Below are 14,060 nucleotides of genomic sequence, written 5' to 3' on the forward strand. Positions count from 1 at the left end.
TTGCTCGCTAGTTGATTATGCCATTGATATGAGTTTACCATGAGACCTAAATGTCATTGCTTATGTGGTTAGCTTATGATCTTGCTGAAAATCTGAATATGAGTTAGACATAATTACAACAACAAGATCAAACAGAGTTCGTAAAAGTTTTTCTTTTGTCTCTTTCAGTTTGTCAACTGAATTGCTTGAGGACAAGCAAAGCTTTAAGCTTGGGGGAGTTGATACGTCTCCATCGTATCTACTTTTCCAAACTCTTTTGCCCTGGTTTTGGACTCTATTTTGCATGATTTGAATGGAACTAACCCGGATTGACGCTATTTTCAGCATAATTGCCATGGTGTTGTTTTTGCGCAGAAATAAAAGTTCTCGGAATGACCTGGAAATTTACGAGGATTTTTTGTGGAATATATAAAAAATACTGGCACAAGAATCACCTGGAGACGTGGAGCCAGGAGCCCACAAGCCCAAGAGGCGCCCCCCTGGCCGCGCTTGGCAGGCTTGTGAGCCCCTCGTGGCTCCGCCGCCTCCAATTCCAGCTCTATATATTCTCTCTCGCCCGAAAAAAAATCAGAGAGAAGAGTTCATCGCGTTTTACGATACGGAGGCGCTGCCACCACCTATTCTTCCTCTGAAGGGCAAATCTGGAGTCCGTTCTGGGCTCCGGAGAGGGGAAATCATTGTCGTCGTCATCACCAACCTTCCTTCATCGCCAATTCCATGATGCTCTTCACCGTTCGTGAGTAATCTCATCGTAGGCTTGCTCGACGGTGATGGGTTGGATGAGATCTATCATGTAATCGAGTTAGTTTTGATGGGGATTGATCCCTAGTATCCACTATGTTCTGAGATTGATGTTGCTACTACTTTGCTATGCTTAATGCTTGTCACTAGGGCCCGAGTGCCATGATTTCAGATCTGAACCTATTATGTTTTCATCAATATATGTGTGTTCTTGATCCTATCTTGCAAGTTGTAGTCACCTACTATGTGTTATGACCCAGCAACCTCGGAGTGACAATAGCCGGTACCACTCCCGGAGATGACCATAGTATGAGGAGTTCATGTATTCACTAAGTGCTAATGCTTTGTTCCGGTTCTCTATTAAAAGGAGACCTTAATATCCCTTAGTTTCCATTAGGACCCCGCTGCCACGGGAGGGATGGACAATAGATGTCATGCAAGTTCTTTTCCATAAGCACGTATGACTATATACGGAATGCATGCCTACATTACATTGACGAACTGGAGCTAGTTACATATCTCCCCATGTTATAACTGTTATATGATGAATGTCATCCGACATAATTATCCATCACCGATCCAATGCCTACGAGTATTTTCCTACTAGTCCTTGCTACGTTACTTTGCCGCTACTGCTGTCAATGATGCTACTGTTACCGCTACTACTGTCACTATTGCTACTGTTACCGTTGCTACCGTTGTTATCACACTACTTTGCTACTGAAACTCTGTTGTAGATACTAAGTCTTTCAGGTGTGGTTGAATTGACAACTCAACTGCTAATACTCAAGAATATTCTTTTGCTTCCCCTTGTGTCGAATCAACAAATTTAGGTTGAATAATCTACCCTCGGAAACTGTTGTGATCCCCTATACTTGTGGGTTATCACCTGCTTGGAGTCACTCGGATCACCTTGCACCGGTCGGATGCATCTTGGCACTCGGACTACAGCAAGGAGAAGGCACCGAAGAGGCTCCAATGGCTAAGGACTTAATCCATTACATGAAGTGCAGTGAAGACTCACGTTACCAGTAACGCCGAGAGTTAAAGTTGTCGTTTCTAGTAACTTCCATGTTTATTAGCATTAATTACCTTGTAATGAAGCTCGGACGGTCGTAGCAACAACTATATAAGCCACTCCCAGGCTCCAGCTCAAAGGTTCAGCACTTTGTAATCTTTTACACCCCCATAAGAAAGCATCAACCTCAGGGCTCGAGACGTAGGGTTGTTACCACTTCCGAGTGGGGCCTGAACTCGTACATCCGAGTGCATCTGCTGCGCCTAGTTAGACTTCGCCCCTTCGTTTGTACCGCTAGGTACTATTGTCAGGGTCATTCCCACGACACTACCCGCTCGCCCGCCCTTGGAGTCAGGATCACCTCGCTTGCCTCCGCTGCCCGGTGGGCAATGTCGGGGGAAAGGTACCCGGAGCGCTTTAGCTCCCACATGTGAGTGTCGGAGATGATCGACACCTCCCACTTGCAATGAGAGTCGGCCATGGTGCGAGCTCGAAGACGGCGACGGGAAAAGGGAGCAGAAAGGGGATTAAATCTGGGCACTCGAGCTTGGAGGAGGCAAGAGAGAAGCCAAGGATGCAGATGGTAAAGATCTTTGGATTTTTGTTCCTTTTTATAAGGGACTATAATACCAAGAGTCCCATTTACTGCGCCGGTTGCTCCGCCACCCTCCCCCATAAAATGATCGAGCCATTGTGTGCGTAGGTAAGCCTATGCAGTTATTCATATCCTAGTAAATGTGGAAGCACGATCTCCTCGAGAGGACGTGCCCCTTGAAACATGACCCTAAGTCGTGGTTTGAGGCAACCTTTCGTCAGAAAGGACTGTCGATTGAGGGACTATTCACACACGGGCTTTTAAATGCCTTTACTGAAAAAGATGCCAGTTTTAAAAGACATGCAGGTTACTGAAGCGATCAAATCATGTTAGGCCGAGCATGAGTGGAACTCACCTTGCAAGTCGATTACTATCGATATGTGGGGCACCCGAGACTGGACACACCGGCGTTGAAGGCTAGTTCAGGCGCTACTGAGGGAGTTCCGGAATCTGGGGTCCTCGGGCGGCCAGTTGGTCAATGACGAGTGGGCCCATTGAGCCGTGTTGTAGAAGACCGGGACTTATGACGACCTCTACTCTGGAAGGAATATCCCGAAGATTGGCATGTACTTCAAGCTTAGAAATACTAGGTCGGCTCATCTATTCCCGATTATAGTTGGTAACTTGTAAACCCTAGGGACCATGGTGTCTATATAAACCAGGGACCCCTATCCGTGTAGAGGAGGCTGAATCATCTAGGGTTTAGCACATACGATCTCGAGGTATATCTACTCTGTAATCATCTTCATCAATACAATCAAGTAGGACGTAGGGTATTACCTCCATAGGAGGGCCTGAACCTGGGTAAACCGTTGTCTCCCCCTTCTTTCTACAATCCATCGATCCAAGGTCCACAGTTCGGGACCCCCTACCCGAGATTTGCCGGTTTTCACACCGACATCGATCATCACCACCAAACCCCCCAAAAAGTCAACAAGCCCTGATGCATATTCTTGTTATAATCTCCTAAACAAAATATTGGAGCACGAAGATATTATCATCAAACTTCCTGATTTCTCGTTCATGCGCCAAGTTCCACGCATATCTGATTGCACCCTTGAAGGCATATGGGCCGAAGAGCTTGCATGTATTCATCTTTGTAACATCCAACCATCTTGATGCCTTGAGAAATGAGCGATATCCTCCTCGTCGACGAACACATCACCAACTCCAAGTCCTTCAACTTCATCCTCTTCATGGCTTCTTCCACATCAATTCCATCACATCCCTTGCATTTGCTCTTCTGTCTCCATTAGCTACCATTGACGACTTCACCATTGTGGGGCAACCATGGGGTGGATTTCGTTGCGAGAGCGGTAACACGAAAACCTTAATGCCCATGGGAGACGAAGGGGTACAAAAGAACCTAGCCGCCTAGGGTACATGGTGTTTATCAACTCGGAGTTACGAGAGAAGAGCTCTATGAGTGGGATGGAGTCATCACCTACTCTAGAGATTAAATGGACCGCAGTTAGTTTGGCCCATCAACACATGCACACATTCTTTTTTTGTGAAGATTCGCTTGATACATAAATAACATGAGAAAATATGTTTATTTAACAAAATTAGATGAATAATTTTCTAAATAAGTAAATTTTGTTCACACGTCGTTAGAACATTGTTCATGTTTATGTAAAAATCTTGTTGTTATTAAAAAATGACCCATAATTTTAAATAAATGTGCAAGCAATTAAAAGAAAACTTGTTCATGTATTTTTTTATTATGCAATTTTGGAATAGTGTTTAGTCATTTTAAGAACAAAAAATGTACACTAAAATAAGTGTTCACGCATGTTGAATATTCTTCATACAACTTGAATAGTGTTTACACATTTATTAAAAATGTGCATGCAACTTAAAAAAGGTGATCACATAATTTAAAAAATCTCCATGTCGTCAAGCAAGGTGTTCACATATTTTTGAAAACCACATAGATTTAGATAAAGTTCATATCTTTAAAGAAGTTCATCTCTTTAAATCCTGCAAAAAAGAAGTTTATCTCTATAAAAATATTTGATGTAATTTTAAAATGTGTTCACATATTAAAAATGCTTGTGTCTGATAAAAATATTACGTATGTATTATTTTTCTTCCTAAAAAACATTATTTTTCGAAAAATAAAGAAAAAGGTCAAAAAAGGAAACAGGAAAAAAATTGATGTACTGATGTTGACGTGGTAAACAGAACGGAAAACTCTATTTAGTGCCATAGGCGCCGGTTTTATTTCTTTTTTGCAAACCGGCGTCTGCAGCGATGCTAGTTGGGCTCGACCCACTACTTTCGTTCGCAACTCCTATTCCGTTAAATTTCCAAAACAAAAGAGGCTGGGCACAGGGTCAAACTCGCAACCATGCCTGATAATCACAAGGCCATCAACCCATTCGTGCAGTGTTTCTTCGTTTGTCTCTTTTATTTATTTGTCAGTTCGTTTTGTTCCTTTTCTTGTTTCCTTTTTTTCTATTACTATTCCTTTTTTCTTAAATGCGCAGTTTTTGAGCTCGTAAACTTTTCTTTCAAACCGATGAACTTTTTCAATTAGATGATTTTTTTTCAATTAGATGAACTTTTTTTCAAATACAATGAACGTTTTCCAAATTCCATGAACTATTTTTTTAAATGGATGAACTTTTTTCAAATTAGATGAACTTTTCTTTAAATTTGTTGAACTTCTTTTCAAAATCAATGAACTTTTTTCAAATTTGATGATTATGAACTTTTTTCAAATTAGATGAACTTTTATTTAAATTTGTTGAACTTCTTTTCAAAATCAATGAACTTTTTTCAAATTTGATGATTTTTTTAAAAATCGGTGAACTGTTTTCAAATTAGATGAACCTTTTTTCAAAATTGGTGAGAATTTTTCAAACCGATGGAATTTTCCCCAAATTGATGTTTTTTTAATTTTGATAATCTTTTTTCATAATCAATGATTTTAAAAAAATGTTAACTTTTCTTGAAATTTAACAAACTGTTCTTCCAAAAAATCGTGCACTCAAAAATCTGCGCGGCTACATCAGTTCTAATACTGTTCGTGTTACACTTTTTCACTACTGTTCTGAAGTGGTAGTGGTTAAGCTATGCGATTACTAGGATGAGTGGTGCGGAATCGATTCCTCATGCCACCAATTTTTTTTTTCCGTGAACGAACCTGTTCCTGGGCCGAGGTGGTGCGGGATCGATTCCTCATGTCACCATTTTTTTTTCCGTGAACGAACCTGTTCCCTGCGCCGAGGTTAAAATAGCCCACAGATGGCGTGCTGGTTCGGGCGCCTGCAGCGTCTAATAGGACCTCCCCGAACCGAATAGGGATCCTGTACAGTAAAAAATGGGAATCAGTAGTTAGCGAGCGTTCGCAAAGAGCAGTCCCACACGTGTTTTCTTTGAATTTTACTTTTTTATTTTTATTTTCACGCATTTTCAGCTTTTTAGATTATTATTTTTTGATTTTTTTGGTATTTCGGATTTTCACCGGTCTTTCTTAGTTTTTTAACGGTTTTTTTTAAATCACAAAAAATGTGTTTTCTGCTTTTCTTTGCGGGAAGCACGGGTTTGCTTTGGTAAGAGACACGGACTTGCCTTCACGAGAGGCACGATCGTGCCTTTCGAAAACGAAAAAATGCGTTTTTTTGTGAGAGACACGGTTTTGCTTCTTGAAAAGGTACGGTTTTGTCTTCACGAGAGACACGGTCGAGCCTCTCGAAAGGGAAAAAATAACGTATTTTCCGTTTTTTCATGAGAGACATGGTTTTGTTTCTGCAAGAGGTACAGTTTTGTCTTCATGAGAGACATAATTGTGCTTCTCGAAAAGGAAAAATAACGTTCTTTTTGTTGCGAGAGGCATGGTTTTGTTTTCACGAGAGGCACGGTTTTGCCTTCATTAGAGATGTGTATGTCGGAAAAGAAAAGAACGCGTTTTCTGTTTTTTTTTCCTATCGCGCGAGGAACGATTTTTTTTTGAAAAAGAAGTTCATCAAAACCTATCAACATGAGATATAGTTTTGAAGATCTCAACGCGAAAAATTCAATGGTGAAAACAGTTCAAGATTTGAATGCACGGTTTAGAAGATAAAACGTTTTAAAAATGCGAATCTATGAAAAAAACTTTCAGGTTGCGACAACTGACACGCATGCAGTACACCACTTGTCGCAAACTAGGAAGATGAAAGTAATCTTTGAAAGGAGTACTCCTAATTAGTGATTTCGAAAAAATAATAAAAAAACCGCGAAGTGGGCCGATCTACTCGGTTGCTGCTATACGGACAGTACGGCCCGCTAGAACTATTTCCAGATTAAGGAAGAGCCTAGCACATGGACCGGCAGTGTCCACTGGCCAACCAGTGGGGAAAAGGTTCAAAGAGGAGTAGTCGCTACTCAGACCGTGGGACGACGACCGGGGGATCGGGATCGGCGGCGATGGCGGCGGCGGCGGCGGCGCGGGATGGGGAGGGGAGGCGGGCGCACGCGGCGATGGTGGGGTCGCAGTTCATCAACGCGGGGTACCACGTCATCGCGAAGCAGGCGCTCAACGTCGGCGTCAACCGCGTCGTCTTCTGCGTCTACCGCGACCTCCTCGCGCTCTGCGTGCTCGCTCCCATCGCCTTCTTCCGCCACCGCGGCTCGCCCGCGCAGGCTCGTCCCCCGACCGTCACGCGTCGCCTCCTAACCTCCTTCTTCTTCCTCGGGCTCACGGGGTAAGCCTGGCCACTCGGTCTCTCGGTGTCAGACACGCTGACCGCTTGAAGCAATGCTGCTTATGTACTTAGCAAATTTCTTGCTCTGATGCGTCTGGTTGTGTCTCCTGTAGCATCTTTGGCAACCAGCTGCTATTCTTGTTCGGCCTCGGCTACACCAATCCAACCTACGCCGCCGCCATTCAGCCATCAATTCCCGTCTTCACTTTCATCTTGGCCCTCATCATGGGGTCAGTCTCACTCAATCTTGAAAAATGTTCAGAGACTCGCATCTCTCTTTGTTCGCCGGTTTAAGCAGTTCTACCATTTTCAGCACTGAAACGGCGAGCTTGGTCACACACGAGGGCCGTGCCAAGGTTGGTGGCACAATCGTCTGTGTGCTTGGTGCTGTTCTCATGGTGCTGTACAGGGGGGCAGCTGTGTTTGGTAGCAGCGAGCTAGATCTTGATGTTCATAGTAATCACGTCATCACCGAGATGTTGCAACCTGAGCCAGGATCATCTTGGTTCATTGCATATGGGCTGGAAAAGTGGCATATAGGAGTGCTATGTTTGATAGGGAACTGCCTCTGTATGGCAACTTATCTTGCTTTGCAGGTATTGGTAATTTTCAGGCTGTTGCCGCGCTCTATTCCTTTTGCATTTTGATGTTTTTCAGCTCGGAACACCTCGAGCTTTAGTTTTCTATCAAGCATATGCATGGCACAAGTTCTGAAAGGCTGAAAGCCTCTGTGAATTAGATCAGTAATCTTATAGGGCAACTTCAGGGCACTTCAGCTCTATTTAGAACACTCTATTTTGATGAATATTTCAGCCCTAATTCCTAATGGTTTCTCTACATTCTTGACATTCTTGAATTGAGAAGGATATTAAAACTTAGGCCGGCTTTGCTCTTCCTAGAAAAGGCACATATTTATGCTGTGTGGTCAACTGGCCATTGCTTAACATTGAACTTGGTATGTTATTTGGTGAATCGTCACAAGAAGATTTGTCATGGACCGAGCAAATCATCTTCATTTTAAGAACCAATATCACTATATTAATAGAAGGATCTCACCCTTTTAACATTGTTGAAAATATGTTTATGTATTAGACTTACTTTAGTATCTTGCTATTCAAGGTTGAAACTTATGCTACAAGATCTATGTGCTCCGATTTGTATTGCAGAAAGTTTTCTTGTTACTTATTACGTTCATGTGTTGTTATTTCAGGCTCCAATTTTGGTGAAGTACCCTTGCAGTTTGTCATTGACAGCATACTCATACTTTTTTGGAGCTCTTTTAATGCTTATCTCAGGAGTTTTTTCAACAACCAGTAAAGAAGATTGGACTTTGACTGGATCTGAGTTTGCGGCTGTTGTATATGCTGTAAGCTTTGTGTTAGATTTATCTTTCTCATGCATGGGACCATGAATTGAATTTGTACATCTATGTAGTACTGTGGCGGAGATAATTGTTGCAAACTTGCAAAATGCGCTAGTTTGTGTAGGCTATAGAAGAATAGTTGCCGCATGCCACCAAAAATATTCTATACTGAAATTCTTCTGTTTTCCCCTTATTTCAGGGAGTTGTTTCATCTGCTCTTAATACTGGTTTATTGACATGGTCCAACAAAATTCTGGGCCCAGCTATGGTGGCACTATATATGCCTCTCCAGCCAGTGCTCTCTGCTCTCTTGTCAGTGCTCTTTCTGGGCAGTCCAATTTATTTCGGAAGGTAAGAGTATCTTTATCATATGTTCTACTCTTTGGAGTTAACCTTTTCCATTTTATCCTTTCTTTGAAGTGAAAAATACTTTTCCAGACCTCTTCTACTTACTTGTTGATATCTGTATGTGGTGATGTAGGATATGCATATTGATGTCTTGTTCTATTTGACCATCTGATAATCTGAAAGATTGATAGTCCAAGTTTCTAACAATGATTTACAAAGTACAATTTTTTTCTTTGTGGCAATAAATGTTTATCATCTCTTTTGATCTGAGGTATAATCTGCTCTGTTTGCTTGCAGTATTATTGGAGGGTTTCTAATCATCTCTGGTTTATACATTGTCACCTGGGCACGACGTAGAGAAAAGTTGACTGCCACTGGAGTACCTTATGTAAAATGCGCATTGGAGCCATGTGACGGTGCTTCTCAAGTCATAAAGGGCGGTAACCTCAGCCCCAGGCCCTTTATATCCCTTTCTAGGCTATGGAATGTGCCACATGAATCTTGAGAAGTTGGTCTACACAACTTCTGCTAGGCATCTCCTTTGATGAGTAGAAATACAGAATGCATTAGATGTTAGGAAGAGAAGTGCTGCAGAAAAGATTGCACTGAATATTGGTAATGATGTTGGCATCTGTGTCCTCTGCAGAAAATCATACTCTCATACCTTTCCATAGGAGCAGTTAGGTTAATTTAGGCAAAAGAGAAGCCATGTTCATTCTGTTTTTTAGACTAACAACATTGAGGATGCTGAATTGATGATTCTATTACCAAATGCAAGGTAGCTCCACGGACTTTGTATATCCCGTGAAATCCCCTACATACATACTTATATATGAACTCTAGCCATTGAGGTCATGTGTGTAAAACTTTGGGAGAAATAAAACTCTATCTGTGAAGTTCTTGTACTCCGGAGGCCCGGCGTAAACATGTATAGTACTCCCTCCGTCCCAAAATAACCGTCTTAACTTTGTACTAACTTTAGTAGAGAGTTGTATTAAGCTTAAAACATTTATTTTGAGACAGAGGGAGTAGTTCATACCTTGTTTCGTACTACTAAATGGGGGGATTTGATAATTTGCTCAGCTCTTGATTCAAAAAAAATAAAAAATGAGTTAGCTACTCTGCAGGCTGGACGTGTGTTGCAAGTATTTTTCAGGCTGTTAATGGGGGGATTTGATGATTTGCTCAACTCTTGATTCAAAGAAAATAAAAAATGAGTTAGCTACTCTGCAGGCTGGACGTGTGTTGCAAGTATTTTTCAGGCTCTTTTTTTGTACTGCAAGTATGTTTCACAAATGTTTCTTTCTTGTAAACATGTAAATGCTACACATGAGATGACCTATTTCTCCTATGTGTATGCCATGGGATCCTATACATGGCCTACCCATGCACCATTCTGTTGATCTACTAGTATTATACATAGAACGTGCTGGTGTATCTGAATCTGATGATCATTGGTGCTGTGACCGGAGCTCGGCCTGCCTGACGAACAGGCCGTGGAAGCCGTAGGGGACGCGGGATGGAAGCTGCACCTCGGCGACGATGTCCAGGTCGGGCGACTGTGCGTCCATCACCACGAACCGGTTGTCGCCGGTGCCCTCGTCGTGCACGTAGCACACCACGTAGCCGTCGTCCTCGTCGCCGTTCCCCTCGACGTCGTCGGAGACGAAGAATGGCTCCCCGGCGAAGCACCCCGGCCCGAAGTCCCGGCGCGCCACGGTGCAGTCGCCGTGGCCTGCACGGTCGAAGTCGAGCTTGGCCACCCCGCCGATCTTGGGCATGGGGTCGCCCACGCCGAAGTAGCCGTACCTGTTGCGGCGGCCGAGGCAGGCCGGGTTGATCACGCCGAAGTCGAGGTTCGCGGCCGCCAGCGGCGTGCGGGTGACGTTGCCGGTGCGGAGGTTGATGCGCACCAGCTCCACTGAGGCGTGGATCAGCTCCATGCGCTCCAGCGTGTGCTCGATGGACAGGATGTTGGGCGCCACCATCACGATCTCCTGGCCGCCGGCCTCCTCCCACGCGTTCACCGAGTGCATCATGTTGAACCCCGGCACCTCGAACCACCGCATCTCCGACTCGTCCGCGGCGTACTTGGGGATCACGCCCAGGCGAGGCACCATGCCGGGGTCCGCCCCGACGGGCGAGCCGCCGCCCACCACCATGCCCATGGGGTTCATCACGATCTGTATCTCGGGGAATATCGCATAATGCTCCGTCACGGCGAAGTCGTGCAGGAAAGACGGCTGCTTCACGGAGAAGATGGGCACGTCGGCGCCCTTGTTCCCTGCCGGGTCGAACCGGAAGTAAGTGACGAACGGCGGCATGGGGCCGTAGCGGAACGCGAAGAGCTCGCCGGTGATGGGGTCCTTCTTGGGGTGCGCGGTCATGCCCATGCTGAGGCGGCCACCGAAGTCGCACCTGCCGAGCGTGGTCACCTCGCCCGTGGCCGGGTCGACGCGCACGGCGTACGGGAGGTCCGACTCGCCGAGCGCGTAGAGGCGGCCGCCGAAGACGGCGAGGCTGGTGTTGGCGAGCCCCACGCCCTCCATCGGGTTCATCTGGCCTGTGAGCACCCTGGCCGCCGTGACGGCGCCGCGCGCCATCCCGGCCAGGCCATGGAAGCCGGAGAAGACGTTGGGCAAGACCGGCTCGCCCGCGTCGCGCTCCACCAGGTACTTGTACGTCTGCACGTAGCGGGAGCAAAGGACGGGGTCGGAGCCGGGCGTCGTCGGGAGGAGCAGGGAGTGCAGCATGCCGTCGCCGTCGAAGAGGTGGTGCGGCCCGCGCGGGAGGTGCTGCGGGTTGGGACCGTTGCGGATGTAGGCGCCGCCGGCGAGGCAGCGCGGGATGACGCCGCGCACCACGGGGCAGGGCGTGGGCGGCAGCTCGTCCACGGGCGCGAAGTTGGCGGACAGCACGTGCCGCGGGTCCACCGACGGCCGCAGCACCGGCGGGTCGACGAACGTGTTGATCGCCTCCTCCAGCGCGTTGCAGAACGCCGCCTGCAGCGAGGTGGAAGGCCGGCGGCGAGGCCTGGACGACCGAGGCGCCTGCCGCGGCGCAGCGGACGCCCTGCTCGCTCTCGCGGTAGCCACCCTTGTACCGGTCGCATTGTTTACCGACCTGTCCACCAGGTGCTCTTCCGTCTCTTGTTGCTCGACCGGCTTGGGCGGCGAGGTGAGCACGGTGGCGGTGGCGGCAGCCGACGGCGGCGGAGGCGACGTGCTCTTCTTCCTTCTGTAGCTGGGGTTCGGTGCAGCAGCAGAAGACGCGGCAGGCGAGATGTAGGAGAGCCTCCTCGATCTCGGAGCATGGGCAGCATTGGCTTTGGCGGGGTAGAGGTCAGCCATGCTGAAGTTGGAGGTGACAAGTGCTCCCTCCATTTTCTGCAGTCTGGAGTCTGCAGATCAATGGTTCTTTGGATTACTAACAATTTTTGTGTTGGAACCCAGGTGAGTAGCAGCAAATGCCGACACCGGTTCGCACACTACTGCCTTTTGCTGCTTGTATGGCATGGGTATATATAGCCTTGGTAAAAGGCAAACTTACCCGGTGGAGATGTTTATTTGGTGAAAATTCAAAGATCACGTGGACCGTTGGATCGCAAGCGACGGCACAATCTGAGAGGATGAAAAGTTGCCCTAGGGTGTTTGGTTTGTGCACAAGTTTACCTGTATTTTGGTTTCTTTTTTCAGGGATTGTTTGCCCATAAGTTGGTCAACATTGACTAGCAAAATGAACTAGAGCTGCCAATGGAGAATTGGCATGCAAAAATTTAGCAATCATCAAACAAGGGTCCGCGGCGGGAACTCTGGTGTTCATGGTTCTTTTTGTCTGAATATATCTACTTATCTAGAGATTCATCAAATTGTGCCAAAACTTCGGATATTGAGGGAGTCTATCAGTCTAACCACAACAAGTATCATGCTTTTTGTGGCCCTAAATATAAATATTTGGAGGGTTAGTGGGATGACTGAAATGGTGAACCCTGCTACACTGCCAACTTTTATGTTCTCACCAAATGGACAACTACATACAGTATGGTCTAGAATCCTACAAACTGGTGGCTGGATCATGTATGGAGAAGAAGTGCCAAGGTTTTCAAGTGGCTAGCTTGGAAAGGGCGCATTCACACAATTTCGTTTGCAGCGCTAGGCAAGTGTCCAGTACAGGCAGCTATAAAAGGACATGCTTTGGATAGATTAGACATGATCAACATTAATTTTCACTACTTATCATTTGGCTGTGGCCTGTGGGTTGTACAAAACTTGGTCCCTGCACAGTGATGCGTGTGAAATCTTACCAAATTACACTTTGCATGCATGGCGTATCTGTGGCTATCTAGTTACTACTTCCTCCGATTTTAAATATAATTTTTTAAAAGGTTTCATTAAGAGACTACATACGGATGTATATATATATTTTTTTTAAATGTAGATTTATTCATTTTAATCCGTATGTAGTCTTCTAGTGAAATCTCTAAAAAGATTTACTCCCTCCGTAACTAAATATCTAGTTATCCTCAATCACAATTATTTAGGTATGAAAGTAGTATTTCATCCATTCCTAAATACTCCCTTTATATCTAAATAATTGTAGTTTGAGAAAACTGATAGTTCTTTCCAACTATAATTATTTAGATACACAAGAAGTCTTTTTAAAATTTTATTATAAGACTATATACAAATGCATATAGACATACTTTAAAATGTAGATTCATTTATTTTACTTAGTGGTAGTCCTCTAATAATTTTTTTAAAAACTTATATTTAAAAAGAGAGGGCGTATATTTTAGTGCCTATTGGTTGGTTGGATCCATGGAGAGCATCCAGCCATACACCTGTGTGAAACTGAGCAGCGCAGTTATCCATAACATGATTGGGCGAGACAGGATAAACCGTTACAATCTTTTCTTCCAGATTATTATCAATCTACTGTTTGATGCGGACTGACGGGACCCACGGTCCATATCAGCCATTAATCCTCGGCACCTGCTACCACTCGCTCGTCCATCCACTTGCTCCCCGGTCGGCGGTCGCCATCCTTCTTCCCGTTTCCACCTTCCACGGAATATCATGCACAACTTCTCAGGCCGCATCTCAGCAATATCTGAGCGATGATCCATGGAGGTAGTACCGTAGTAGTGTTGGTACAACTTGCAAGCAAGTTCTATACCAGCTTAGCGCTAAGAGCGGACGTTTGGAGCTCGGCCTTTATGGAGACCGAAATTTTTTAATAATTCAAAATTTAAATTTTTCAGTTTAAAAAAACCTGAAAAAAAATATGCAAGTAAAGAAGGATGTT

The 14,060-nt window shown here is 45.2% G+C and overlaps 2 protein-coding genes across 2 annotated transcripts; one reads left to right on the forward strand and one right to left on the reverse strand.

The window, feature by feature from the left end:
• Window positions 1-6,740: 6,740 nt before the first annotated feature.
• Window positions 6,741-9,661, forward strand: LOC123401793 (WAT1-related protein At5g45370-like). The gene is made up of 6 exons (XM_045095642.1): window positions 6,741-7,045; window positions 7,159-7,275; window positions 7,359-7,641; window positions 8,256-8,411; window positions 8,608-8,759; window positions 9,054-9,661. Exons 1-6 carry the CDS (start codon window positions 6,768-6,770, stop codon window positions 9,259-9,261), a joined length of 1,194 nt encoding a protein of 397 aa, XP_044951577.1. The 5' UTR covers window positions 6,741-6,767; the 3' UTR covers window positions 9,262-9,661.
• Window positions 9,662-10,043: 382 nt separating this feature from the next.
• Window positions 10,044-13,041, reverse strand: LOC123401792 (9-cis-epoxycarotenoid dioxygenase NCED1, chloroplastic-like). The gene has a single exon (XM_045095641.1). It carries the CDS (start codon window positions 12,137-12,139, stop codon window positions 10,208-10,210), a length of 1,932 nt encoding a protein of 643 aa, XP_044951576.1. The 5' UTR covers window positions 12,140-13,041; the 3' UTR covers window positions 10,044-10,207.
• Between the last annotated feature and the right edge of the window lie 1,019 nt (window positions 13,042-14,060).

Source organism: Hordeum vulgare, chromosome 6H (assembly GCF_904849725.1).
Source record: "Hordeum vulgare subsp. vulgare chromosome 6H, MorexV3_pseudomolecules_assembly, whole genome shotgun sequence".
NCBI lineage: Eukaryota > Viridiplantae > Streptophyta > Magnoliopsida > Poales > Poaceae > Hordeum > Hordeum vulgare.